The 18,620-nt window shown below is 38.5% G+C and overlaps 1 protein-coding gene across 12 annotated transcripts in view; it reads left to right on the top strand.

The window, feature by feature from the left end:
* The window catches only part of ctbp1 (C-terminal binding protein 1), a 266,572-nt gene that overhangs the window by 122,806 nt on the left and 125,146 nt on the right, over window positions 1-18,620 (top strand). For 6 of the 12 annotated variants that reach the window (XM_052035577.1, XM_052035567.1, XM_052035604.1 and 3 more), the window contains exon 2: window positions 15,418-15,476. The exons of 2 other annotated variants lie outside the window; for them this stretch is intronic. In XM_052035577.1, coding sequence (XP_051891537.1) covers window positions 15,425-15,476 — 52 coding nt within the window. In that variant the 5' untranslated portion in view covers window positions 15,418-15,424. Of the gene's footprint in view, window positions 1-3,686; window positions 3,706-5,875; window positions 6,085-15,417; window positions 15,477-18,620 lie in introns of those variants that run through there. 4 more of the 12 variants (XM_052035586.1, XM_052035674.1, XM_052035650.1 and 1 more) reach the window with 4 other exon arrangements.

Genomic DNA, 18,620 nt, shown 5'->3' with positions numbered 1-18,620 from the left:
TAATTGGTTTCTTTGTTTAAATATTTGACTCCCTAATCATGAGAGATGTTTTTATTCTGTGGTCACTGACCCCAGAGGTACTACAACTCCTGTTCGTGTACATTTTCTGAGTCATTAACAAATACCTGATCATGATGCACATTTCCTCCTGTAGCTTCCTTGACGTACTGGGTCAGGAAGCATTCATGCACTATATCTGTCAACTGACTTCAAACCACTTGGGGTTTTCCATTTTATATAAGGTTGATTTGAAGGTTCTTAATTTCTGTTTTTGCATATCCTTGTCACTTCATGGAAAAATTTGTGTTTCTTCTTGGAGACCATATGGTTTATGATATACAGTCAACGTTAACTTAGATATACTTTACAAATGATCAGATTGTATATACAATGTGGTTGAGTGCTTACATTTTTAATGTGGTGTATTTCAAATGAGATTCCTTTTTCTGGTGTTATGCATATTTATGTATATGCAAAGTTATTTCCAAATAATGCTTTAGATTAAATGTTTTGGGAGACACTGCCATTTAGTCTATTCAATCTGTAGATGCTGTGTTTTTTTTTCTCTCGCCCCATATTTTAGTCATCTTTTTCCAATCATTCCAGCCTTCAACCCCCATCATTAGCACCACCACCCCTCATATGCCTTTCAACATATTATCATCTTTGAATCGAGGTTAGGTGGAGAGGATTTGGTTTAGTGTCTGTGATAACAGAGAGAGTGGTGGGAATCGAAAAGTCTTTCAGGTTTTTCTTTCCTTGGGGAAGAAGTTTGTTTCATGTTTCTATTAATGAAACAGCTGAGAACAAAAGCATCCTGTTTTGCAAATTGTGAATAGCCTATATTTTCAGTAGCATAACATTTAAACTGTGGAATTTTTTGTGACATTGACTGGCGTTCGTGTATTGATTTTTCTGGTGGCGTGATTTTTTTTGTGATTCGGGGGGTTTCTTTTTATTTACCTAACATGTTTCAACTGACAGCCACCTTACTTCTCCATTACTGACTTTGAGTTTAACATATTCTTGAGCTGTACTCAAAATCAGCTGGAAATACCAATCACCAGTGTTACCTTTTTTTTTGCAAATAGATGGAAAAGGGGGTGAAATAAATTAATGGTTTCAGGCAAAAACCCTTCATGTATTTGTTTAGAATAAAATTCTCAGTAGTTTAGGTCGATGATTGCTCAAAGAATATTGCTAGTGCTGTGTTGCCATAGCCATGAAATGTTAGAGGAGAAGCCTAGTTTTCTTGCCTCTGTTTTAGGAGGACATTGTCCCTTTCTCTGGTCTCTTTATTCTGCAGAATGGTGGTGAGTACCCACCCAAGTTTGAGTCCAATCATGAAACTATGTTTAGCAATAAAAATTTCAGATGCTCTGAATCTGAAAGAGAACAGAAACTGTTGAGGTGACTGGAGAGAGAAACAGTTAATAATTTTCATCAATACTGGAAAAGTGATTTTGAAATTGTAGAGAGGGGAAAGATTGGAAAGAGCTGAGGGGATGTCTATAATTCAGTGGAGACCCAGGTTGTCCTGCTAACAGAACTGTTTTTGGTGCTATTTAAGACAGGTAAATAAACACTAGTTAAATATAGTTGATGGGTCTGGAGGTGTACAGATAGAGGAATCTGTTAAGGCCTGTTGAAGAGGTAAAAAAGCAACAACATGCTGAAATTCAAATACAGAGCACACTTACTGGAAATGTGAAATTAAAGAGAATGGTGGTAATGCTCAGCCAACTGGGTCACATCCATGGAGAGAGAAAGAACTTGATGACCTTACATTAGAACTGTTCAATTCTGATGCAGGCAGAGAATTTTGCTTACCTGAAATTGTTACATTCAGTATCAAGTCGTGAGAGGTGTGACATGATGAGGTGAAAGATGAAAATCAAAAACAAAACTGCAGATGCTGGAAATCTGCAAAGAGAACAAAACCTGATGTTTACATTCAGCAGATTAGACAGCATCTGAAAGAAGCAGAGTTCAAGTTTTCAGGTTGGGGATTCTTCATCAGAATTGATGGGAAGAACAAAGGGAATATCTCTGATAGGGTGAGACCAAGTGAGTCAATGTGGCGTTTCAAGTCTATTGTGCTGCGTTGTACTGCTAATAATAATGAAACCATCTGCAGACACTTGCACCCTCCTGATAATTTGTTTTCCCACCTACCTTTTTGTATTGCTATCAAATTTTGGCTGCATTCGCTTTGTCCCTTTATCTAAGACATTAATATGGAAGCAATAGTTGCACTGATGCCAATAGTGCCCCTTTAATAACAGTATGTCAACCTGATCCCTTTTAAACCAACTGTTTTCTGGCGAATCCTCCATTTGTGTGAATATATTGCCCCCATGTCATGAGCTTTTGCCTTGAGCATTATTGTTTTATGTGGCATCTTATTCAATGCCTTTTGGTATTCAAAATCCACAACATCTGGGTGAATAAAAGGAAAAGTGCACTTTCCATCCTCAAAGAACTCTAATAAATTTGTCAAGCATTATTTCCCTTCCATAAAATCATACAGACTTGGCTTGATTGCATAATGATTTTCTAAATATAGTACTACTGCTTTCTTAACAATAGATTCCAGCATTTTTTTTTCATCAGTGACAGATGTCAGACTCTTAGGCCTATACTTTCCTGTTATCTGTTTCCCTGCCGACTAACCTCCCCCCCCCCCCCCCCCCCGCCCCGCCCCGATCAGGGAGCAGTACATTTATGGCACTGTCCATAATTGAGGTTCATTTCCATAATCTTGGGAATTCTAAAATGCAAGTTAAATGTATTTGATTGGTCAGGAGTACAAGTAGAAGAAAATTGGAAGTGAAGAAGCAACAACATGCTGGAACTATAATATAGAACACAGTTGCTGGGCATGTGAAATTAGACAATGGCAGTAATGCATAGCAGACTGGGTCACATCTGTGGGGAGAGAGAAGTTACTGGTTGACATTGTATTGGAACTGACCAATTCTGACACAGGCAGAAAAGTCTGGCTATCTGAAATTGTTAAATTTAGTATTGAGACATGATGTGATGAGGTGGAAGATGAAAATCAAAAATAAAATTGCAGATGCTAGAACTCTGAATGAAAACATTTTTTAAATGTCACAAACCAGCAACAAAAGAAACACACTGAGCATGATTCAGTGTTAAAAACTATTTTATTAATCACTACTTATGATAATACGTAAAATAAAAGTAAAAAAAAATGTTAGTATGTTAGAATTCAAGAATGTTAAACCTCGAACGTTAACCCCAAAACTAAACTCTTCGTGTGTGTGTGTGATAAAGTCCAAAACTCCCAGTTCCGGAATGGTTCTTAAAGTTCAGTTCCGCAAGCCATAAGGTGAAACATGAGCAAGGGCTTCTTCAACAACCACCGTTGTCTGAAGATAAGATGTAGATGTAGAAAAACATAGAGAGAGTACATACGAAATCCAAATGTTCCACGATGGAACCCAAACGACACTTCAGTGTTTACTCGGTAGTGACTTCCTCACCCCGAAAAGCATCCGAACCGTGGTCGTCCACACACAAATACCTGTTTCCTTCTACAGGTCAGCAACAAAGTGAACTCCACCGGATTACTTCCAACTTCCATACATGGATTTCTATGGCAAACACAGTTATTGTTTTCAGGTTGGGGATCCTTTATCAGAACTGATGGGAAGAACAAAGGGAATATCTCTGATTAGGGTGAGACCAAATGACTTAATGTGGCAGTTAAAGCTTAGTCGCTGCTTTGTTTGCCTTGTGTTGCTAATAACAAGGCTGTGGGACATGCCTAGTAGGCCAGACTTTACTCGAACTGAGTCAAAATAATGACAGGTAGAAATGGAGTTTTCTAATACCATTGGAATGCATGAGTTACCTAAAGTAGGAGAATTCTATATTGAGTCCAGAATGTGCCTAGACAGAAGATGATGTCTTGTTCCTCAAACCTGTATTGATTTTCATTGTAACAGTGCAGGATGTCACAGACGGAAAGGTCAGTGTGAGATTTAGGATAGGATTTGGGTGATGAATTGAAGTGGCAGGCCACCCGATACTTGCGGCCAATCCTCTGGACTGATCATGGGTGCCCTGCAATGCAGTCATCCAATTTATGTTTGGTTTCTCTACGTTTCGAGCAGACCACTTTGTGAAAACCAAATACAGTACACTAGAATGGAAGAAGTGCAAGTGAATCACTGCTTCACATGTGAAGATTGTTTGGATCCTTGGATGGTGGGAGCAGAAAATGTGAAAGGACAAAGTTGTTTCCTATGATGGATGTGCCTGGTATTAGCATCTTGTTGACAGGAATGGAAATAACAGTGGGTGATCTGTTTTTTTTTTGTGGAGACTAGTGAATTGGAAGCTGATAAGGGGAACCCTATCCTTGTATTGACTGGGGTGAGAGGAGACATGGTTGAAAACCTTACCAACTTTGGTAGAGAGGAAGCCATTGTTAAGGAACAAGGAAAGACACTGGTGTTGGAACATTGGGCATCAGAACAGGAATAAAGGAGAAACTGGAATGGAGTCTTAACAGGTGACATTGTAGGAGGAAGTGTAGTTGAGATGGCTGTGAGTTTGTAGGCTTGTAATGGATATTGGAAACTACTGATTCACAGAAACTGAAAAGTCAAGAAAGGGAAAATCCATATGTTGACCATGTGAAAGAAAGAGCAGGGTGGAAACTGGCAGCAAAACAATGTTGTGTGAGAGTGCTGGAAGCTGCACCAACATTGTCATCAATGTGTGGTTAGAAGAGATAAGGGCAGGGACCTGAGTGGAACTGAAAAAAAAAAGGACTGCTTACATCCTACAGAAACATGCATAGCTTGAGTGTATGAGAGTTCCCATAATTAAACTTCGATTTGGCGGAAGTGAGTGGAGTTGTAGAAGAAGTTGATCCATATGTGAATGAATTCAGCCAAGCGAATAAGGTTGGTGGTGGAGGGGGACTGGTTAGACCTCTGTTCAAGAATGAACTGAAGAGCTCTTGGACTATCCTGATGTGAGAGAGAGGTGAAGATAAGCCAGTTTGAGATCTGGAAACTATCCAAGTTGCAGAGGACATGAGGGATGTCACAGACGTAAATGGAAAGAGACTCGACTAAGAAGGAAAGAATGGAGTCAAGATAGGAAGAAATGTTTTGTGGAGAAAGAGCCAGGTGAGACAATGGGTCGACCAGGATGGGGTAGTGATCGGATTTGAAATCATTTTACAGCCGTTAAACCATCTGGCCAAACTTAATGGAGTGTACTCTCAGCCCTGTGGCATCATGGGAATCGGGTTGCTGGTTGCATGAATATGCCGGTTGCATATTATGTTATTGTGCGTGACACACTAGTATTCTGTGCATTACCCTTTAAATAAATTGCTGAACTTTGTCATGTTCTTATCCTTTTAAATAACAATGTTTTACACCCAGTTCTGTATTTCAAGAAATATAGAAACTGTCTAAAATGTAAACTAAATTGGAAAATATTTAAGAGTGCTTAATATTCTTGGGGATTTTTGTCAGCTGCATGAGAATTTTGGATGCATAAATACCAGATAAATGAGAATCCATTGTCATGCCAAAATAAGTGCTTGAAACACTCATGAAAACTATTCAGCCCACCACTGGACCACACTATTTTATTTTTGAACCATCTATGGCTGTTTTTAAAGCAAAGTTTGATTCCTTGTTTATGTTAATGAGGAATCTAACTCCACCTTATAGATAATTTTGGAAAATTGGACTGCCCAAAGTGGAACAAGCACTGGCCAACTGTGATGTTCACTGTTACGTAAATATTTAAAAAAAAACATTGTTGCAAGAGGCTTCTTCCTGGTTTCACAGCGTGCCTGCTGGTCGCAAATTCATTGTGTTGTCAGGGACTGTGCAGTGCGTGCCTACGAAAAGGAGAGATGGAATGTTGAGCTGTTTCTCTTAGTTAGAACATAAGAAAAAGATGTGCAGCTCCTGCAAACAATATTGTGGGAAATCTATTGGGTTTATTTTTCACTAAGGTTGCAGTGCCATTCAAAATTTTGATACAGAATTGTTGCTTTCAAAAAGATTGGATCCTGCAAGGAAATGGGTAAGTCATTTATTTTGGTCGTGGACCAAATTTCCTTTTAAAATTGTTCTTGACAGTAAAAGATGATCTGCAGCTTGGGAGTTCAGGAAGTACAAGTGTTTCTGAAATGTTCAGTACTCTGAGGAATCCTGGGTGAACCCATGGGAATTTGTCTTTATTTCAGATGACTGAATGAGGTAGTTGTTTCTTCCAGTCAAAATGACTTCCACATATTAGTGTGGTTTTTGGATCCATCTTTCAAAATTGGGCATCTCTTATTCCTTTTAAGTTAGCATTTTAAATATTAGTGTATGCTGTGACTTGTTCCTTGTTTCAAATATTTTTTCCACTATCCTCCTTGTTGCATACTGCAATAATATCAAAAATGTATTTTCCACATTAAGGCTTTCATTTGCAGTTTTGAGTGGGAAAACTAAGCATGTATATTTCAATAAAATTTGACATGCCAGGAAAGGTGATATTTTGAAATTTGTTTCTTACAAAGCTGATCAGTGAAGGGACTTAAATGAAAGTTGTAATAAGTTGTTATTTTAAATTTGATGTACACTTTTAATGATGAACAAAATTTAGATTTCATGTCATTAATTGTTCCTGAAGTTAAATACTTCCTCATTTCAAGCAGTCTGTCAGCATAGAGTGCTTGATGTCAAATACAGCGCAACCAACTGCAGAATACATCTACCTCTACATTGGCCCCATCTCAGAGTGCTCCTGCTGAAATGATTTTTATATTTTTTCTTCCCACACCAGCGATCCTTGCTAATTGAAGTCCAATTTTAGTTGTGCTGTGGGTAAAAATGGGAGTACCCCAAATTACTTCGCATCACATTTTTATGACTGAAAGATTGTCAGTTGGATTTGTCATTTTTATTGAGAAATTCTTGGGATATATCTGGTAGAAACAGATCTTGCATTAGATAAATGAGATCCCAGGCTCTGAAGGTGTTAGGTCAGGCTGAAAAATGCAGGTTTTTTCAGTTTTGTCTTAATTGATAGATGATCATTCCCTATTTGTCCTTAAATTGAAACATAATTGGGGCACCATTCCCTTCACAATTTTTATGATACAATCATTTTTAAGATCATTAAAAATGATGTAGCAATGTTTCACTTAAGGAACAGACACTTCAGCAATTAAATCTGTATGAATTTATTTTTGGTTTATGTCTCAAATAAGTTTCTAAAGAATAAGATGTGTAGAGTTTTATTACTGGGGAAGTGAACGTGTATGCTGCATTAAAAAATATTGATTTGTCCATCTTCTTAGCTTTCTGTTTCGTGATTACTATCCAAAAGTAGCTGGGTAAAATGCATTACTTTTCCAACCAAGGCAGCATGCTCTTTTAATTTCCCATTACCTCATGAACCAGGAAAAATGATGTGGGTAGCACTAATAGATGTGTGCTCTTAAAGAAGTTTCATTTCATAGCAAAAGTTAATCATTAGCTTTCTATCCATCAGATGCCCTGCCTAGCTGTTCTTGGAAAATTCCCTACTATTTTTTCCTGTTCCTGGACAGGACTAAAGAGAAAGATCGTATTGTTTCGAACTCATTTGGATCCTTAACAAGATTTCCTGCATATTCCCCTAACTTTATATTGTGTTCAATAGTTTATTCTGCCCTGTGTTGAAATTTATTATGCTACCATTTTTTTGCAAGAGAAAAATTGTGCAATTGCATCTGCTTTCCCTTTAAAAGAACAAGGCAAGTTGTGCCCGACCACTACTGTGCATTATCTTGGCTTTTCCCTTGTTCTCGTCCTCTTTGGTAGTCTCCACCACAATAGGTTTTTGATCAATTATTTTCAATTTATTAATATCTTTTGAAATATGCAATCAGTCTTTTTCTCCATTTAAAGAACATTCTGCTTTTCCGTCCTTCCTACCAAAGTGTATCACATCACATTTACCCACATTATTACTGAATCTGCCAAATTTTTGCCTACTTGATTAACCTGTCCACATCCCTCTGCAGATACTTTTGTAACCTCCTGATGATTAGTTTTTCCATCTATCTTTTGTTTTGCTATCAAATTTGGCTTCATACTCTTGGCCCCTTTATCTAAGACGTTAATATAAATTGCAAATAGTTGCACTGATGCCAATGGCACCCCTCTAATAACAGCTTGACCCCTTTTAGACCAGTTCTGTTTTTTGGCCAGTCCTCCATCCATGCTAATATATTGCTCCCAATGTCATGAGCTCTTACCCTGTGCCTTGTTGATTTATATGAATGCCTTTTGGTATTTGAAATCCACAACATCTGCTGGGTGGATAAAAGGAAAAGTGCACTTTCCATCCGCAAAGAACTTTAATAAATTTGTCAAGAATCATTTCCCTTCCATAAAATCATACAGACTTGGCTTGATTGCATTATGATTTTCTAAATATATCACTACTGCTTTCTTAACAATAGATTCCAGCATTTTTTGCAGTGACAGATGTCAGGCTTTCAGGCCTATACTTTCCTGTTATCTGTTTCCCTATTTGATGAGGGGGCATTATTACATTTGTGGTCCTCTTATCTCTGGGGTCATTTCCATCATCTTGGGAATTATTAAAGATCACAACCAATACATACACTACATTTACAACCACTTCTTGTAAGACTTGAAAATACATGGAAAGAGCCAGCCTTTAGTCCTATTGTTTTCTCAAGTGATTTGTGGTTGTTTTAATTTGTGTTCCTGTATTTTCTACTTCTTTGGTGTTTTTTGTGACTTATGTGGTGAAGACAGACAGAAAAATTTGGGTTGAAGTACTGCAGTTTCCCTATTGTTCATTGTTAACTCCCAGTATTATTACCTTAGTGGCTAACCTTATCTACTGTCTTTCATGTGTTTGAAGAAGCTTTTTTCTATTTATTATTTCTTGATGACGTAACTTCATCCATTTTCTCACTTTTTAAGTTATCCTCTGTTGGCTTTTGAACCCACTAATCTTTACAATATTGTACACCTTCTCTTCTCTCTCTCGCTCTCCTTGTTTTCTTTCCCACTCTCCAGCCCCCTGCACAGCATTGACACTGATGCAGTTGAAATGTTTGTCATTGTCTGCCTTGAATATATTGTATTACAGATCTATTTTTCAACTGGGAAGATGTAGGGAAACAATTACAATTGAATAATTATTTTAAGTTGCCAGTGCAGACAAAGTGACTGGAATGGCATTGTTCTCATATTTGAGGGTTTCTTCAACAATCTAGCTCTTGATCGGCTGGGATGAAGAGGGAATCTGTTCCATATTGCAGCATAGGTTGCCAAATCTATGCTCTCCCTTCTTGTAGATTCTTTCTTGACCTTCAAGACCTTTTTTGGTGTGGTTTTTGCAAGGAGTGGATAATCAATCAATATCCCACTAGTTTTGTTGTTGTTTCCATATTTTCTCAGGATGTAGAAGGCCATTTGAGTTCATGCTAGCTCATCCCATTTCCCCGCATTAATTTTCACAGTACTGGTCATACCCAGGTTACAGCAGGATTCAGTTTCTTGAAACTGTTTGTAACCCAAACAATTCACAAGTCAGAAATGTAGCCACAAAATGAGTTTGCAGCCCTGCAGCATCTGGCAAATCCATACTGCCGGTGTCCTAAGCGCTCATATAAGTTGGGCATTTGTCAGCTGGGGAGGACCTCTGACCTATTCTTCCCACGTTGCAATCCGTTCCACCACCCATCTGTAGTAGAAGCAATTTGTAGCGACCAATTAACCTCCCAACCTGCACGTGGTTAGGATGTAGGAGGAAGTCTACATGGTCTCAGAGGGTGTGCAAATTCCATACAGATCCCACCCAGGGTCAGGATTGAACTCGGGTGGCTGGAATTCCGAGGCATTGACTCAATTAGCTGCACCAGTGTTCTGTTCTTCTGTTGTCTTTGGCAAAAAAAAATTCACTTGCCTTGACTTGCCCGAACTTCTCTGATAGTTTGCTTAAATTTGTTCATAAAAATCGATACAAGTGTATTGTTTAGTATGGGAGTTTAGGAGCCCATGAAAGAAAGATTCAGTGAAATTACCTCATGAGTCATTCACTTTGAAGAGCCCTCAGTGGAAAGCAGGTGTTTGTTAAATAGAACTTCTATCCAACTCTGCTTTCTTTTTTTGCAAGAGGACAGTACATTATTTAAGTTAAAAACAGTTACTGTTATGATGCTGAATACTTAATTATAAAACCCCTTTAATTTTATTTTTATTTTGTAGCAAAAAAGGATTTTCACTTTGCTGTCCTAACTGAAAACCTTTGTGGTACAGAAGCAGTCATTTCAGCCTTCCCTTGAATATTGGAAAAATTATCTTTTTCTCTCGTATACCATCTATGATAAAGAGTGCAGAAAGTAATTGCTGTTTTTCACTACTGTGGGATGGGAAAGAATGGATATTCTTGTTACTTTGAGTGTTGCTGCATGTTTTAAAACTTTGGTCAAACTGTTTCCAGCAACTTGGTTCTGGACTAAGAATACCTCTCTGTGATTAACAAGACAATCCTGAAAGATGTTTTCCCCATCAGAAGGGTGCCAGCAAAGAATTGTAGTCCTAGCATTTCTCAGGAGGTGAAAAAAAATGGTATTAAAACACTATCCAGGAATCCAAGCACAAGGAAGACACCTCAATATCAGGGATACATTAACCAAGGAAGCTTTCATTCCAGCACAAAACAAGTTGTAAATTCTTATTCATGTCTGAGAGAAACAACAGCTAAGAAATTGTACGTTTGCATCTTTCGAAAAATAAACGAGACAATAAAATCCATTTTTGTCACGTTTTAACAGCAGCCATTTTCAATTGTATTCTTATCCATGAAAATTGGATCATTCTCTTCCGAGTATGATTCATCTTAGTGCAGCTGAGTTTTGCCAGTGTTACCCGGGCATTTAATGATGTCATTGTGTGTGATACTGGTCCCTGTCTTACTGGATTTTAATGACTCAAGTATTTTTATTGAAATTAATGACTTGGGCTGTAGTACCTGTTGAAGTTTATCCCAGACAGCTGCATAACACACACTGCCCTCGATGCACTATGGGATCTTCCCAGGGATGCACACTGACGCAGACATCAACAGCTGCTGGAAGGTCATGAAGTGGGTGGAAGGCCACACTTTGATCTGCGTGAAAACTGTTGGCCTTCCAGTGCAAGGACCTGTCTGCAACCAAATGTTACAGACTGACAATTTACAAGGTGCTGCATTGCATACTGAGAGACGCATTAGAAATGTTGTGCGGCTGCTGTGAAGATTCTGTGGAGTAAGGCCACAGTGTATTGTCCTCCTGCCACTGCAAACTGAGGGTTGGAACCTGTGCAAAAAAAAAACGCTGGGAGCTTAATCAAAATCTGGTGGCATGTATATCTTGTGAGTAAATGTCATGATATCAGATGCAGTAATGGTCCCGCTGTCCTGCATTACCTATTTGCAAATGAATAAAGTAGATTCTGACTAACTCCAGGTTTTTGTAGGGGGAAAATATCTCCTCTCTACATAGATGCAATTTTTGCCAATTCATGGGTCTGTGCAGGATGTACAATTCCCTCGTATGCCTTAATTTTTCTTCACCTCCAATGATAGCCTTTTATACTGCTGTACTGTTGCTGCTATGGAGCAGTTTCTTTAAACTGGAAACCCACTTCACATTCTTTCTTGTGCATGTCCATCAACTCCCCCTTCTGAAGATAAATATTTGTAATTTATAATTTTTGGTGACTGATCCTATATTGAACATTTAGGACTATACCCTGCTCCAGTTCAGTGCACCAAACTACACTGAAATCCAGACCCAAGAGACTGCAGATGCTGGAATCTGGAGCAACAAACACTCTGCTGGAGGAACTCAGCGGGTCCAGCAGCATCTGTGGAAGGAAAGAAATTGTCGACATTTTGGATCAAAACCCTCCATCAGGACGGAGGGTGAAATCCAGTTTGTAATTGTAATGATGGGGCAAGATTTTTAGGCAAGATGTTGAACATTTGTGGCTTTTTGAAGTTAGTGGCAATGTCAAGTGCAGACTCTGGGTCAAGATTGAGGTGTCATAGACCTAATTTATTTCTTGTTTGAAATTCATGCATTCAATTCGTTTGATGTTTAAAGTAAACATGTTGCACTGTAATTGTATTTTCATGCCATTATAGTAGAACTCTGATTTGCTGGACTGTTGTGTGGAAATCCTGATGGTTTGGCATCTGGCTCATCAGAGCCTCATTAGAGACACTTGCTATAGACATACCAAGGCCCACTAGAGAATGTGCTAAGCTACTGTGGAACATTAAAAAAAAAGGTGAATTATAATTATGTTGGTGTATTAATGAGTAATTTCCAATAGTCCGGAAAATCTGCCAGTCAGGCATCACCGAAGAATGCCAGATTACTGGAGTTTTACTGTAACTGAAAGTAGATGTTAGTTTAAGAGCCCAGAAGTTGTTTTATAAATCAGTTGCAGACTCTCGGTGGCTGTCATTATTTGTGTTCAAAATAAAATAGTTTTTGACAAGTAAGAGATGCATCTTGCAGTGAGAATTGTTACAGATTGCTGCAAAGCATTCACGATTGTGCCTCGAGAACTCTCTTTGCAAATTGTGTCAGTTTCCCTGTAAGCACCAAGAAATTGTTGGAAATAAGACCATGGGAGTACTGAGTCCCTCAAACATGCTCCAACTTTCAAAAGGATCATGGTTGATTTGACCTTATGATACCCTCTCTGAACAGAAATTTATCTATCACAGCCTTAAATGAATGCTCTCTTATTCTGAGACCGTACACTCTGGTTCTGGACTCTCCCATGAAAGGGAACATGTTTTTAGAATTTACCTTGTCTAGCCTCCTAAGAATTTTGTTTCAATAGTATGGCCTTGAATGCTTCAAAACTTCACTGAGTAGAGCTCATGTTCCTCATGAGACAATCCTTCCATACTCAGAATTTTCCAACTGGACCTTCTCTGAACCACTTCTGTTGAAATAACATCTTTCCTAAAATAGTGGGAGCAAAACTGTTGGCAGTACTCTGGATGTAGTTCTCATAATGCCTTGTGCATTTGCAGTAAGACTTGCCTAATCTTGAATCTCTAACCCCAATGAAATAAGGGCCAACATTGCGCTCGCCTTTGCAATTTCCTGCTGCATTTGTGTGCTAGCTTTGTGTTTCAGATGCAAGACCCACGCTATGCACCCAATTCACTTTAACTGGAGCAAAGTTGTAGCATAAATAATATCGTTTTTCAGTTATTCTTCCTTCCAAAAAATAATTATACATCTTTCCCACGTGACACTCCATTTGCCACTTTTTTGCTCACCCATCTAACCTCTCAATATCTCTCTGTAAACTGTTTTATACTCCTCCTAACTTGCTTTCCCATTAATTTTTGTGTTATTCACGTATTTGCACATTTGTTACCTTCCTCCAAGTCATGAATATATATTGTAAACAGCTGCAGTTCCAGTACTGATCCTCGTGGGACCTCACTGGTCATATTTTGCCAATCTAAAAATGACCCCCATATCTCTACTTGCTGCTTTCTGTTATGCTCTGTCTATGCCAGTATATTACTAGTCATATGCGGGCTTTATATTTCGTGACATCAGGGTCCTGTTACTGAATTGAAATGCGGACCTGACATGAAATGCAGCCATTGAGGCACAGAGCGAGCATTGGGAATTGCAAAGCAGGTAGTGTATATATAGAGCCTTTTATTTGAAAAGAAAAATCAAGTTGTGTCTGTATGCTTTCAATCTGTTCTTTATTTCTGCTCTTTGTTTCTCTTTCTATACCTAGTTTGGCTGATTCACCCTGTTTCCTCTGTTGCTTTCTCTCTTTCTCTAACTTTAAGATTAATTGGTTAAGGAGATGTACTTTTGGATCAGTTTCCCAGATGTCCAATTGTTGTTTTACATTTCCATCACAAGCTGAGGAGTAAAGGAGACACAAATCAGTTCAAGCTGCTTGTCTTGAGGTGCTTCTCTCCAGCAAAATCTAGATTTATCTCATTTGTGGATATTGGGGAAAATGAGTCATCTGATTCATAAATTCTTGAGCAACAGATTGACAGGTCAAAAGCTGAAAAACTGCAAGAATCATTTGTGAATAGGAAGTTATCCATTAAGTTGATGCTGAAAACAGATTGATTACATGGTCCTTTCTTGAGGATTTGTAACTTCAAATTTACTGTTGATTACGATGTCTGTAATGTAATCTTGGCGTTTGAGTGGGGTCAATTAACTCTTAAAGCTTCGTTTATTGAATTAAAACTTTTTTCTTTAATTTGTCCTTCATTTGAATGGTACCTCAGTTTAAAAGGAAAGCTGCCTCAAAGTTCGGTTGCACTTAAAACATAATATTTTAGTTTTATGTTGTTAAAGCTGTGACGCAGTGAATAGACCAGGATTGAAATGATAACTAATTGTGCAGATACAGCTAAATGTATAGTTGTAGACATTAGACAGATCTATCTTTATTGGTTGAGTCCTGAGCGTAGGAAGCACACAGAGCCAAACAGCTATTCCTTATTAATGCTTCAGGAGATCTAAACATTGTATATTTTGTTTTTCTACATGTAGTATGATGGGAAAAACGCCACTTGAACAAAAGCAAGTGGTGTAATTCTGTCACACTTGAATTTGTTTTATCAGTGAAGTGAAAATGCACAATTTTAAGTTAAGTATTAATCATTAAAACTTTCAATGGCTGCTTCAATTTGGTAATGAGCAGTATTTTGATGTTAGTTGCAGCATGCATTAAGATGTTGAGTGAAGACTGGGAATGCACATCAATTTTGGTCATCAAGTGTAAGCAATTTTTTCAATCACTGCATTCATTATAAAGGACTCTTAAAAATAATTCCTTCTCTCTGAGCATGTGGTCAATAAAATTGGAGCTCGTCCAAAAAAGATTTTCATCTACTTTTAATCCACAGGCAAAGATTGGCATCAGTTTTGTGTAAAATATAAATAATGGTGGAAATTTGTTCTCTCTAACTCCATTTATCCATGTCTCTGCAACAGATGAAGAATAGCGAAACTCGGGAAAATGCATTATATAAAAAAAAATCATCCAACTGCATCTCATTGTTCTGGAAATAATGTTTGAAAGCCATGAACTGTGGATCACAGCAATCGCTTAATGGTAGTGCTGTTACTAATATTTGATTTGAAGTTAGACAATTTGGTTCCCCCAAACACCTACGTTCCACACCAACCAATTGTTCTCCAGCTCGGGATATATTGTTAGGCCAATGTGCTGGGAGATGGAATTTATTGGGCTTGTGTTTCTCTCCTAAAATTGGTCGAAATATGAAATGGGGTTTATCACATTTTGTTAGCATTTGTTTTTATTCTTGCTTTGAAATTAGAGTGAAGATGATGGATATGCATCGAGAAACCAAGTGGAGCAGCGGCCTGGAGAGTTTAAGTATGTCACATGAGTTAACGCCTCTTTTATTATGTGAAAGCTTCTGTGGATAAATGTTATCCTCTTGATTTGTATGCAAGTCAAACATGACTGTTGGATAAGTTTTAAGACATTTTAATTTTTGTGGTGAATTAACATTGGTGACTTTCAGCAGAATACTGAAAAATTAATGCAGAATTTAAATTGTTTTATGCATTTATTGCTGGGGTTAATTAGTCAAATTCTGATTCGTGTTAAAATATATGAATAATAAAATTCTGCAAAGGCTAAAATGTCTTATGGCAAATCATAATTTCAAACTTGTGGTATTCTGGCTCTTGTTGGGGAGAAAAAAATTGTAGTTCCCTATTATAGCTAAGATAACATGGAATACCTTATTTAACCTGACATTTTGAATAGATTGTGAACTCAATTTCCAAGTTCATTCCTTCCACTTGTGTATTCATATTTTTGGTTTCAGGTTTGATAGAGCATAATGTTAATAGGAAAATATTATACGATATAATACACTGAATAGATGAAGATCAGCAAAGGAGTCTTTTTTTATGGTGATTTTAACCAGATTTGCAATTGTTTTACAAACTGCACATTTCACTTGAATCAAGTCAAAGCATCACATAATTTAGCAAATATAATTAGCGCACATTTTAACATTGAATCTTTTGTCATCAAGTATGAAGGACTCAATAGCTGCAAATAGTATATAGGAATACAACTAGGCAGGACAGGCCATGAAGGCAGAAAGGTGGGCGATTCATTAATTTGGTGCAATTTTGCAAACTCCTATTGTCTAAAATGCATTATATTTTCAATTGACATTATGGAATTTTCTTTTGATGTTTTATATAAACGAGGCAAATGTGACAACCACTGTTGCACCAGTATCATCATCACGCAATTTGTCACCAATTAATCTGCTCTTTGGTAGCACAGATTGAATGCCACAATTTATAATTATATACTCTACTCTAAACGCTGCAAACCATCCATGGTATTGAGCAAATTTTGATGCTGATTTGCATTGGAAAACACAAAGGCAAAGCTTGGTCAAAGAGCTAAATTTTAAAGGCTGTCCTAAAAGGAAAGTTTTAATAAGTGGAGATCTCCAGAGCTAAAGCCAGTGCTGCCAGTGGCTATTTGATTTGACAAAAATCAAGATTGGATGAGTGAAGAATTCTCCAAGTTGCAGGTTAGGAGAGGAATGCAGAGCAACAGAAGAAGTTAAAAGCAATGATGAGAATCTTGAGGGGTATTACTTAACTGACAACTAACTTAAATCTAGAGAAATAGACAATGGGTGAGGGGAAAAAAAATTGGTGCAAGGTGGCTACAGAATTTTGAGTATATTCCAGGTTTACAGACCATGTATGAATTGAAATCTAGAGATAATATGGGTGCTGATGAGGATTTCAGAGTAGTTTAGCTGGATCCAGAGGAGGTGAGGAAAGTTGGGGAGGTAGAAATAGATGAACTCTTTGACAATTTGAAGAAGGTCTCTTGACCCACTGACATCCTGCTGGCTTATCGTGGAACAATCCACTCGGTCAAGTTTCACTGTAGCCCTGCAAATTTACTTCTCCTGTGTGAGAATCCAATTTTCTTTTGAAATGCTTACGAGGGCACTGGAAGTAAAAACAAATCAATAAGTCTGGGCCATTATGATTTGCTGCATAAAGTTATAAAAATATATGAATTAGGAGCAGGAGTAGACTAGGCCCTTCCAGCATGTCCTGACATTTGGTAAGAGCATGGTGATCCAATTGCAAATTTAACTTTGCATTCCTGCCTATCTGTAGTAACCTTTCACCGTTCACTTATTCAATATTCAGTTTCCACGACTCCTTTGAAGAAGAAATTCCAAAGATTTGCATCCCTCTGAGTATAAATTTTGTCTCGTCTCTGCCTCAAATAGGAGATGGTCTCTCCTGGTCTCCACCTATCACGTACTTCCCTTCTGTTTCAATTTTTTCCAGTTGCGATAAAGGTTCATTAACCTGAAATATCAACTGCATCGTTTTCATCATAAGACATAAGAGCAGAATTTGGCTATTCGGCCCTTCGATAATAATCACACCTTTCCTGTAATGTGGTGACTAGAAATGTCTGCCGTGCTCCAGGTGGCATCAAACTAGTGTACAGTGCTAGCATAATCTCGCTGTTGTTTATATTCTATTATATTAATAAAAGAAATCCCTTTGATTTTTAACCACTCTGTTGAGCTATCAGTATACCTTTTTACAGTGAGAAACAAAGGATTGCAGATCCTGGAATCTGGATGGAAAAAAAACAACAATATGCTGGACGAACTCAGCAGGCCAGGCAGCATCCATGGGAAAAAAGCAGGCGGTCAACGTTTTGGGTCAGGACCCTTCAGGACTGAAGCAGGACGCTATCCCTTTCTCTCAATTTCTCTGCCTCCGCCGCATCTGCTTCGATGATGAGGCTTTCCCCTCCAGGACCTGAGATGTCCAACTTCTTCATTAACCGTGGCTTCGCCCATACTTTGGTCGAGAAAGCTCGCACCCACATCTCTGCCATTTCCCGCAACTCTGCTCTCACCCCACCCCTCCCAGACCCAATAGGGATAGAGTCCCCCTTGTCCTCACATTTCATCGCACCAGCTTATGTATCCGACATATTCTCCGCCACTTTTGCCATCTCCAATGGGACCCCACCACCAAGCATATCTTCCCCTCCCCACCCCTTTCTACCTTTCGCAGGGACTGCTCTCTCCACGACTCCCTAGTTCACTCCTCCCTCCCCACCCCAGGGACTTTCCACTGCCCCCACCGTAAGTGTAATACCTGCCCCTACATCACCTCCATCCAGAGACCCAAACAGTTCTTTCAGGTGAGGCAGAGTTTTACCTGCACCTCCCCTAATATCATCTGCTGCATTTGGTGCTCTAAGTGTGGCCGCCTCTACATTGGCAGACGAGGTGACCGTTTCATAGCACACCTGCGCTCCATCCATAACTGCAATCTGCATCTCTCTGTTGCCAGTCACTTCCATTCCCCCTCCCGCTCCATCACTGATAAGTCAGTCCTGGGCCTCCTCCACTGCCAGGAGAAGTCCAAACACAAACTGGAGGAACAGCACCTCATTTTCTGTCTTGGGACCTTAGAGCGCAACAGCATAACTATC

Source organism: Pristis pectinata, chromosome 2, assembly GCF_009764475.1.
Source record: "Pristis pectinata isolate sPriPec2 chromosome 2, sPriPec2.1.pri, whole genome shotgun sequence".
Lineage (NCBI taxonomy): Eukaryota > Metazoa > Chordata > Chondrichthyes > Rhinopristiformes > Pristidae > Pristis > Pristis pectinata.
This window is presented reverse-complemented; position numbering and strand designations above follow the sequence as displayed.